This window comes from Schistocerca gregaria, chromosome 3, assembly GCF_023897955.1.
Source record: "Schistocerca gregaria isolate iqSchGreg1 chromosome 3, iqSchGreg1.2, whole genome shotgun sequence".
Lineage (NCBI taxonomy): Eukaryota > Metazoa > Arthropoda > Insecta > Orthoptera > Acrididae > Schistocerca > Schistocerca gregaria.
Genome location: NC_064922.1, coordinates 658,671,934 through 658,683,564, shown reverse-complemented (window position 1 = coordinate 658,683,564; position 11,631 = coordinate 658,671,934). Strand labels below are relative to the sequence as shown.

Sequence of the window (11,631 nt, the reverse complement as noted above, 5' to 3'; positions counted from 1 at the left end):
AACTAAGTGTTTGCTCCTTATGTATGTAGACTAGCTAAAATTTGAATTAGCCTGCAGTGCCTCCATTTTTATCTTAATAAATAGCTTGACTCATTCTTGTCCTTTACGTCTCTATTTCATTACAGATTTACAGAACATGATATATTAATGAATGACTAAATGAGAAGGATGGTGGATTGAAAGGTTGTTTCGGTAGAAAGAACTTAAAAAATAAGTACATCATTTGTGCACCATTTTATAATACAAAAATCTTTGGTATTTATACAACAAAATAATTTAAAAAATTAATACATACGGTGTACAATATAGAAAAACATAAATCCTTTAGTGTCACGTAAGGACTGGTGAACTTTGAAGCTGTTCCATCATGTTTCCATTCCCAACTCTAATCAACAATCCTGATAACATACTCTGATGACAACCAGTTGTAACATACAACAATCTTTGACTACACAACATTTCATTGACTGTATATACTCAGGCAGCATAATTCATTTGTGAATCAACTGGTTGAAATTTCAGCTACAATAATCTAACTAAGACATACCACTTTCAAAACAAATGATGTTTTTTAAAGGCAATCTTGTTATTACAACATGTGTAAACTGTCACTGCATCAACTTCTCCAGCACTTGTGTGATTGTTACATGCTTCATAGAGCTGAACAACAGCATCTGTTTCTTTGTGAATCATAGCAGTTTCGAATACATAGTATTAAAACCTGCCATAGAGACAATTTTACAAACATGACATGAAGAAGTTAGTTAAGTTTATGTAAAATGCACAAATAACTGCAACCATTATCCACAGGAATTATGCTGCTCTAGTACACCAAATTTCAATCTTGTAATAAATAATATGAAGCACACACATATACCATATACACAAGGTTTTTTACACTGACATGGTATTAACATCTGAGTATCACTGATACATTAATAATAGTACAGGCAGAGCATTTTTACAAAGTACACTGAGAATCAAATATTGACATGCTAGAAAAATCCATATCTCACAGACATTAGGAAAATATAATCATCAAATCTGGATTGTCAGTGCTAATAATTAACAGCAAAATCTACATAGTTTTACAGGTTATAACAGTGACTCTCCAGTAGATACCTTTAAATTTAAAGTGAAATAGAGAAGTATTATACTTTCAGAAGGAAAACTTGTCATAAAATACTTTTATAAGAGCTTAAAATTTAACTCAATCAGCATTATCACTAGTTTTGTAATTCACTGTTCTGAAGTGTCACAAGCAATTTTATATAAATGAAAAATAACTGTGTTATTGTTGTTGATGTCAGATCTCATTTTTTAGTATGCTGTATGACCAAAAACAGATATTCAAAGAATTCATCACTTGTTTGACTGCCCTTAGCAGATGCAAATCATTACCACCATCAGTTGAAGTTACTACAATATAGCATTAAAAAAATATCTTCACCAGATGCAGAAAGTCACAAATATAACCAGTACTTAGAGATCAACTTCCTAACATTTGTTAGTTATTTCGAAGCATGAGCACACATACATAAATACTGAAGTCTTGACATTTTACTAGAAATACGGAAAGGAACAAAGCAAAATTATTTCCCGAGAATTGAGATTCTTATTTTTTTCTACAATAAAGTGCAGGAAATGACAGCTGTTCTCTGTAGAGAAGAAGGTGTAGCACAACACAGAAATGGATGTACTGTCTTTTTGCCAAGTAAGTACATACAAAACTAACATGTAACAGATTCAGTTCTGACTGTTCTATAGCCAATATTAGCATGAGAATAAATGCCACCCTAAGTAATTATCCTGATGCACATGATGAAAAGGGCCACTTGGAACAACGTTATGGCACTTCCTACTACACTGTATTTTAATGATATGAGAACAGTATGTCTAAAGCAGAATATAAATTAGTCAGGTTTATACACACAGATGCATACAGGTTGCAAGCAGGACATGAGCTCAAGCATTAGACAAATGTATAAAGCCTAAGCCATCACATTATTGTGTCTCTAAGTGGGAAACTTGCATATAATTGAAAAAATATAGATTCTATAAACAAATATTAAATGAAAAGTAATTCAAATCATTGAAGTCACATAAAACATATTGTATGAAGATGAGTGTTGCATTTTGTTCAACTACAAAGGAATTAGAACATCTGCATGCCAGCATTTGAGACTGCTTATTGCATTGCTTCCACCATTACTGATAAGAACTGATACAATTCAGAAGTTAGTTTTCGAAGTTTCAGATTCATTGTTGGGGTTGATAATTAAGTATATTCCAGTGCTAATTTAACTGTGCCACCTTTGCATTTTAAGACTTGAGGGAAAAATTAAGATTATTGCAGAAGTAAGAATATTCGAACCACAGTGAGTCCCCACCCCTGTCTCAGTAACATGAACTATATCAGATTTTGCACAATAATTCTGGCACACACTTGCAGAACATGTATGATGTGTGCATGCACATGTGTGCGTGACACCCCCCACCCCTACCCCAAACAAACAAACAAACACACACACACACACACACACACACACACACACACACACACACACACACACACAGAGAGAGAGAGAGAGAGAGAGAGAGAGAGAGAGAGAGAGAGAGAGAGAGAGAGAGAGAGAGAGAGAGAGACCTATTCTACATGCAGTATTACATACAAAGCTTTGGAAACCTATGCAGATTCATTTTATTTTTTGGACTATACTTTCTTTATAGACACTAATTAAGAATCTCATCTTCTTTGTTTGCAGATATGTTCATCTGAGAAATAGATACAAGAACAAGGGAAAGATTATATTTAGTGTCTCAGCTCCCAGAAAACAGACAATTTTGGTGTCAATTGTTATTCTATTGTACTGCTCTTGCAAATTTAATTAATATTGTAACTTACGAAACTCAATTGGAAACAGTGGAAGTCGCAGTACATTATTTTAATGCAGTAGTTCTGCACTTGCATCTGATGCAGCTGTTATGCCAATAAGATTATGTACTTCACATGAACAGCCTCCTCTCCTGCCCTCGCAATTCCATATAACAAAATTTCATCCAAAATCTTAGTAGAGACGCTACCCATGAATCTATAATAAAGAGTGTCTTTTGCAAGATATCAAAAACACAGTGAAATTAATGAAGCTGAACTCTTAATTGAATATTTCATTAAAATATTTCTTCTGAAAAAAAAAAAAAAAAAGAAAACTATTTGCAGTAGCTTAAAACAGCTACAGGGAGGGATGTAGATTTCCATTGATGGTAAATAGTTGGTGGTTCGTGGTGGTTAGTGTTTAACGCCCCGTCGACAACAAGGTTATTAGAGACGGATCGCAAGCTCAGGTTAGGGAAGGATTGGGAAGGTAATCGGCCATGCCCTTTCAAAGGAACCATCCCGGCATTTGCCTGAAACGATTTTAGGGAAATCCCGAGAACCTAAATCAGGTAAATAGTTATTCTATGCTCCAGGTCCATAGCACCAGTACAAATTGGCCAGTGTTTAGTATACCACATCTGCCACTGCATATAAGATTTAACCACACCCCATTATGTCTAAATCTGAATTTTTATATCAGATCCAAGTACAGCCAATTGCTGACAACTACACTATCATATAACACGCATTATACAAAAGAGCTACTATGTGGGTACACACCTCCAAAATAACACCACACACAACATTCATATATATCAAATAGCTGATATGCTTGACAGTCAAAGAACATCACACAACTAAATGAAATGAAATACTGTTTTCTGAAACAAAGAAGATGGAGTAAAGTGATTGTTCAATTCAGAATTCAGATTAAAAATGCAAAAACTGTTTCTCAGTAACTGAAGCAACTTTTACTTTAAATAATAATGAAAATGCAACTTATGATCTGTCATGACACAAAACCTACATTCAAGGGAAGTAACAGATTTTAAAAAAATAGGTTCATATTTCAAAAAAGGGAAGAAAATTAGATATTGGAAACGAATATAAAAGTTTCCTATTTTAGCACCAAGGCCACACATCCGAGTCATCACCAAAAACACCTCACCGCTAAGACCTTCCTTTAACCAATATTCTCACACATATGCTGCCTCATTCTAAAGATTTCTCCCTTCATTTTTCATATTAACAATGCTTTGTTTTGCTTCTCCATCCCTCTTACCCCTGTATGATGTGGTTCTATGTCATCTCGATTAAAGAAGAATAGTATAGATATAAAACTGATAAAACGATGTCACAATATATAAACAACTGCAGAATCAATAAATGAATAGTGAATTACACAAATGCCACCTAAAGATTATTTTCGCCACAGCAACAGGTTTTTTTTTTTTTCCATCCCCAAACCTTTGGGTTAAAATAAAAACACTAAAAATATATACCCTGCACGATTGTTACATGATTAAAACCACCATATAGCTGTATTTATAATGATGATAATAATAAATGGTCAAAAATATTGTTTCACTTACATGTGATAAAAAAAGAAAAAATTACGTGGGATCCATTTCAAGTATGGTTGAATAACAATGCATTCTTGAACAGTAATAATCCAGATGTTTAGAAGTTTTCTTCAGATGAACAGTCCAATTCAAAATGCAATAAAAAAAGTGTGATAACTTCCTCTTCATAACTTTAATTTACTATTAGCAACATAAAAATGGCAACATCTGTGTTTATCGAGTATCCCAGTGAAAATTTAGGTGATATGGAACAGAATAACAGTGTAAGAGGAAAACTGTACAGTAATTCAATGAGTGGCCCATAAGTATGCAACATGTGGAGGAATGTGACAAGTGGAAGTGTGACTGCATGTCTTATACTTTAGTCTAGTTGTCATACAAAGAACTCTCTTATTAAGAGCTTCAAATATCTGCAAACAACAACAGCTCTTCAAGTTGATAGACTTGTAAAAAAAGAGATGTGCAAACAATACTGTGTAATTAAAATTGATAACTCTGAAGTAATATTGCCCGGAATTTCTCAAAAAATTGTGAACTGAGCTGCTGTCTGACATGGATGAATTCACTGAAGCTCGAATTAGCACTCACTGTATGTTAGCATTGGTAATTAACAGGAAATTATCACAAGAATAGTACCAGCCTCTTTCTTTCTCTCACAGGTAATTCGTTTAAATTAATTCTGAATGTGATCTTGTAGCTGCTAACCAATCATTGTTTTGTTCTTAAGTTCTGGCATATGGTGCAAAAAACTCAGAGCAATGATACCAATAATGGTCAATGAATCCACTTTAATTCTCAGATTGTCTGTGCTATCCTGGACTCAAAATGTATCTCAAATACATGTGTTTTACAGACAATGTGCTGTAAAAAATAGCTGCATGAGCACAGAAAGTTCTGTAGCTATTCACAGATACAAGCATGTAAAGAGAACCATAATCATACTCTTACTTAAAGTAAATTGATGAACTGTAATATAACCTTACTTAATGGTCCCTTGCTGTTGTGCAACACTGTTTATAACCACCTCAGATAAGTAATCTACCTAAAACAACAGTTATTCAAACTTTCAAAAGTGATGTACAGTTGCACATAACTAGGCTTTTACTGCAAGATCTCCTCCAATAATGTATAAGCCTACAGGAACAACTACTTCCCCCAATTAAATAACTACAACTGTAGTTCAAGTTTTGTGTGGAATAAAAACATTTTAAAGTGTTGAAACAATGGAAATCCTTTCATCAGCATTTTAGTACCAATAATAATTCCCAAGCAAACCCGACACACTACATTATAGAAATTAGCTTATTTTATAAAGGGGAGAAAAGGTTAACATAACAACAACAACAGCTATTTCCATCTGATAGGAAAGTGGAATGATTTGTTCATACTGTATATCCTGTAATTCATAAAAAAGGTAAAACTATAATTCTCCCTGCCTCAAGTATCACATTTACTGGACAAGGACATGTATTTTCCTACTGCAATACTTAATACCCACTTTAGAGTTGCACTAACAGCTCTATGACTTAGCCAGATTTCAACTTTTGAAAAGAAAGTTGCCATTTCAAGACTGCAAGGTAAAAAGGTAAATTACATAAATGGTTTCTTTTAAGCCTCCTTAATTGTTAAAAGAACTGCAGTACTGTTTTCCTCTTATGTTTCTTCCAATGTTCGTGACTGTACTGGATAAATACAAATTGAAGCATTGCTCTAGATACCATTATACAAATTACATTAACAGTAAACAATTTACACAATAAAAAAAATATTATCACAGTTGTCATGTAAACATTTAAACAAACCTGTTACCAGTATCTTGGTAACAATCAACAAGTTGAAAACTCTGCTATAAAAAGTATATGTTATGCATTAACAAAACTTTAAAATCGTCTGCCACATTGCACCACTATGTTTTCATAGTTCCAATAATTCTTGTAACACATAAAAGTGATCTGGAAAATTAACATTGTTTCTTAAATTGTTCATCAAAATAAGAAACATATTTTGGATACCATAATATGGTAATGAATGTAACAGGAATGCTTTGATTTTGTTTCTCCAGATTAAAGGTTTTCAGTCCTAGGCTAAAAAATACATTAATCAGTTCACCACAGTGTACACGGTACAGAGCCATTTTCTTAAATACAACACAGCAGCAAGATCAGTGGCACATTTCCTACAATGCTCATTAGTTTGTCTCTCAGCATTGTTAGTCTAACTTCAATTTCTCAACTATTCTGTGCACATAGATGTTGTGAGTTCTAGTTCTTCATTACAATAAGCACCATTACAGAACTTCAAAAATGGAAACAAAATGTTCTGTGAGAAATGCCAGAAAAGATATAAAAGTTACATAAGACACTTATCTCATCTGATGGCCATGCGAGTCATATTCTCACTGAATTAGGCATTCAGCACTACACCTTGCTTATGAAGCCTCATACTTCATTGTAACAAGAATCAGAGCAGCATTAACTCTAGAACAGAAACACATATTCTTCACTTTTTAAAGGAAACAGTTCTTCCTGAATCAGAAATGGGTTTTGAACTTGCACTGGGTGAGGATGGTTTAACTTTATTTGAAGCATTTGAGGGTACTCTTGAGCTTGTTACAGACCCAGTGTTCTTTTCTGATACAGTTTCAAATTTTTGTTGCAAAGATGCAACATGGGAAAGCTTGCTGGCAGCCTGGCGAGCACCAGTGGGCACTGTTCGATTACCAGAAGATTCCGATGCTGACCTTGCAACAGTAGGCCCCTTCCCTGCTGTCCTGATACCACTTTCTTTTCCACTGTTTGACACATTCCGTTTATCTGTTGCACTGCTAACAGATCTTGGTACTGTTGGCTTTGGAGCTGTCTGTGGTTGTTTCCCTGAAACACTTGCCTTCCCTAATGTCATCTGAGGTTGTTTTGCTGGTCCTGTTGCACTAGAAGCTTTAGAAGCACTGGCAGATGTTGCACTTTTGTTATTATTTGTTGCTGTGCGTCCAGCAGTCCTTTGACTTATTTGTGTTTGTGATTTATCAACATTTGTTGGCACCACATCAGGAGACCTAGCACCTGACCTACTACCTTTTCCACTTACAACATCAGGAGATTTCTCTGCAGATCCATTCTCAACAACAGAACAACTAGAAACTACATCAGGACTATTATTTACATTACCAGTTTTAACACTGTTAACAGATGTTTTATTTTTACTTGAAGTAGAGCTAGTAGGAGAAGTTACTACATTTCCTTTTGTTATAATTGCAGAAGTTGGTTTCTGAGTTCCATTTGCAGAAGCAGCTACTGGACCTGACGCTCTGGTCTGGGCAGCTGCACCTGTTGCAGGCTTTGGTGCTGTTTTTTCATTCTTTATGCCTATTTGTGCTTTTGTTACAGATTCCGATGATTTTTTTGCATCTGTTGTCGTTGAAGGTGATGAAACACTTTCAGATTTTAATGCTGAGGCTACACCTTTATTTTCTGAATTGATGTTGGCTTTTGTATCAAGATCAGCACTTCCTGCATTTTGTGGTGTTGAACGGAAAGCTGCAGCCAATGGGCCAGAAGAACGCTGGAGAGAAGAGCTAAACGGTTTGTATGATGACACATCAAAACTTTTAGAAAAACTTTCTGTTGTGGATGCTGCTGAGTGACTGGGAGTAGCCTTAAAAGTGCTAAAATCGCCAGGCTTACTGCTTATAGTGTTTGGTTTTGTAGTGCCCATTGATCCAGAATTGACAGCCAATGGACTCAGGTAGCCACTACTGGAACTGGATGAACTGTTTGAAGCCTTTGTGCTTGGAGGACCCACTCCACTCTGTGAAGTGTTACTGTATGTGCTGGCAGAAGATCTGTATATGCTGCTGGCATATGGTGCATTTACATAAGTGCCCAAAGAACTGTTAGAAGAAGCTACTGCACTTAATTTTTCAGGAAAAGGTTGTGGTGATCCCGAACCAGCCACTGAAGAGTCTGTGCCTGTTACTGTAGAAGAAGCATCATCGTCTTCTGTTTTGTGTGTGTCGTCTGCTTTCTTTCCTCTGGCAACAGTAGAACTACTATATATAGATTCCATATTCCTTGCCTGAATTTCATTTACTATCTCTGAAAGTAGGCCAACTGATTCAGCACTCCCAGCAGAAACACTGTTTTCCAATGGTTTTGGTGAATGGTATTCACTAAATGAGGGTGCAGCATACTCAGATTTCTCAGCTGTTTTTGTGTTTCCGTTTGTTGTCTTTGCAGTTGTTGAAAAGCCTCTTTCAGTATTCTTCCTACTTTTTTCAGGAGGACTTTCTTCAATCACAGCATATATGTTGTCAGCACTCACGGGACTTGTTTCTTCATCAATGTTAGCTAATGGGACAGAACCTTCTTGTATGAGATTTAAGCAGTCATCATAAGCATATTCACCATTGTTTACTGCAGGTGGGTTCTGATAGCCTGGTAGTCCTATGATTCCTGTATGTAATTCATCAGCTTTGGTTGTCGGAGGTGGAGGTGGCCGAGGTGGAGGTGATGTAGGACGACTTCCGGCTGGAATGCTTGTAGGTCTCTTTGTGGCAGAAGACTGTCTCATTGACCCAAATGTAGGAATAGCCGGTCTCTGCACAACCGATCCTGTGCTCCTCATGCTCTGAGCTCGCATGACAACATTCTTGTTGGGCTCTTCATTTGATACTGATGGAGCAGCTCTTACTGGCAATGCATTCTGTGGAACTTCTATTTCTTGCAGTGGTATTGGCTCAGAAATCTGCAAGTTTCTAAGTGTATCGCGATCAATTTGAAGTTTAGCGGCTTTAACAGCATGATGGTGTGTTCTAGGAAGTGAGTTTGTGCCATCACCTAGTTTATTTTTCAGTTTCTTTTCATTATTATGACCTGTTCCATGAGCACTTGACTGTGATCTATTTACTGGATTTTGACGCATCATAAAAGATGCAATTCGAGTAAGTGTGGGATAGCTTGATCCATTTTCTTTAGATTTTCTGTCTTCTAATGACGAAGAGAAAGCAGACATATTAACAGCAGATGTGTTAGGTATAGACACAGGCCTGGGAGGTTTATTTGAACTGGTATTAGTGTCTGAAGGTATATTTGCAGGAGGAACTTGAGGTGCTGGCCTTGTAGGTACTGACGGTGCTGCTCGAGCAGCAACGAGCTCCTTAGCAGTGCAAGTAGTTGCATCAAGAATTGGGTTGCTAATAACTGGTCTAGATGCAGGTGCACTCGTTACTGATGTGGACAGAGGTGCTGATGCAGGAATAAAGTTATTCTGTGCAGCTGTGGTACATGTATTACTTGATCTTGCAGGAAAATTAGTTGGCTTTGGAGGGAGTATGGCGACAGAGGGGACTACTGGAGGAGAAACTGGAGAGGCCAGTGTCCTCACAGGTGGCGAATGAATCTGCGAAGATCCTTCTGATGAAGAGGGTAATGGTGTAATTGTGAAGCCTTTAAAGTGTCCAAGTAAATTATTCTGAAGATTCCCCGAACTGTTTGTATTTGTTGATGCTGCTGAACCAGTAAGTGATCCAGAACTGCTGTCATGTGCTGGAAGCAGAGAAGCACGAGCACTATCAGAAGCACTTCGGTGGTCAGCAGGAAGCGGAGCAGAAATTTCCAATCCATTGCTTTTATCAGGGTGATATGCCAAGGAATTTCCACGGCTTATTCTCCGTAGTTGACCATTTTTCTTCTCCAAAGGTTTCATCCTATAGAGAGAATCATTATCATTATATTTCAAGCAATTTACAGCACACAAATTTAAAAGAACATAAGCAAATTACACACACTCTAGAGAATTCCATAAAGAGGAGTTAATGTCACAGTCTATCATTGCTGCATGATAAATAAGCAACTTTAGTAGGTGACAAACAAACACCACACACATCACATGCATGTTAAAAGCAACTTCAAAAGCAAAGCAGGAAGCCAGATGAAAAAAAAAGAAAGATAAATTTACTGAACCACCTAAAGGAAAAAACTGCTCAAATATTGTTTGTTTAGGAATCTGCAAATAGTGATGATAATAATAATAATAATAATAATAATAGTAATAATAATAATAATAACAATAATAATAATAATAATCTTGATCATCAAAATGACTACAATCTAACACATTTACAAATGTGAAAAGTATGTAAACACTACATACATTATAATAACTAAGTGTAATAATGTATGGTAAAATGTAGTTTATGAACTATTTATGTGTTTTAAAAAATTTCATATTACTCAGAACCAGAAATCTGTCTAATGTACTACAGTCTGTCCCCGTCCAGATGTATATCAGAAGGTATGTTGTGTTATGATTGCAGGTACATATCATATCTTAAAGAAAAGATAACATTCATTGCAAATCACACCCATGCTTTAAAAATTAAAGAATTACATTCATAAATTTAAAAGAGCTTACAGAGCAACAGACCAACACAATGTTAAGTTTGAGACGATAATAAATTATAAAAAGCTTTCCCATTATTTAGCTATTAAAAACAACTAGTAACTGAAAATGAGCCAATTACTACAATGCTACAAAGCATTTAAGAAATTTACAGATGAAAGCTCTGCAGGGCAATATAAAATAAAATTAGCACCTGAGGGTAGTATGAGCATGTTTTTTCATGAATAACACAATTAAATAAGTGTTACAGTATGCAGTTGTGTTTCTCTGATTTCAACATAATGTTTTGCGTAATGACTGTAACAAAAGAGTCATGTGTCTACAGAAATTGATGGTGGCTTTACTGAAACCATGTTTCCATTCAACAACTCTGTTATGATTATGCCAACAAAAAGTGGAAGATAAAACATATATGTGCCACCCCTCTGGCAAACGGAGTCAGCTTAAAAGCACGGGATATTTAAATTATACTTGAAAAACTTCATGAAGTAATCTCATTATATGGAAAAAAGCATCTACATTATGCCTGCACTACATTATTTTGAGAGGCAGCTGCTTCAAATCTTGATGCAAGTGCTGAAACACTTGGCTTGCTAACGACAGGTTTGAAGGCCACATCATTAATCCTTAGCATTGGTGGTGTTTCTGGTGTAGAAGCACCAGATGAGTCTGACTGTTGCAACAATCGTTTTTCTGAAGTTGCAGTTTTTATGGACAAACCTCTAGAATTTTTTCGAAGAATATTTTTGGTGGAATTCCTAATATGAGTGC

At 35.8% G+C, this 11,631-nt stretch overlaps 1 protein-coding gene across 1 annotated transcript in view; it reads right to left on the bottom strand.

Annotated features, from left to right (window-relative positions):
- Positions 1–219: 219 nt before the first annotated feature.
- Positions 220–11,631, bottom strand: part of LOC126353911 (pneumococcal serine-rich repeat protein) — a 664,303-nt gene continuing 652,891 nt past the window's right edge. Inside the window, exon 18 of the mRNA XM_050003143.1 lies at positions 220–10,165. Coding sequence (XP_049859100.1) covers positions 6,961–10,165 — 3,205 coding nt within the window. The 3' untranslated portion in view covers positions 220–6,960. The remainder of the gene's footprint in view (positions 10,166–11,631) is intronic.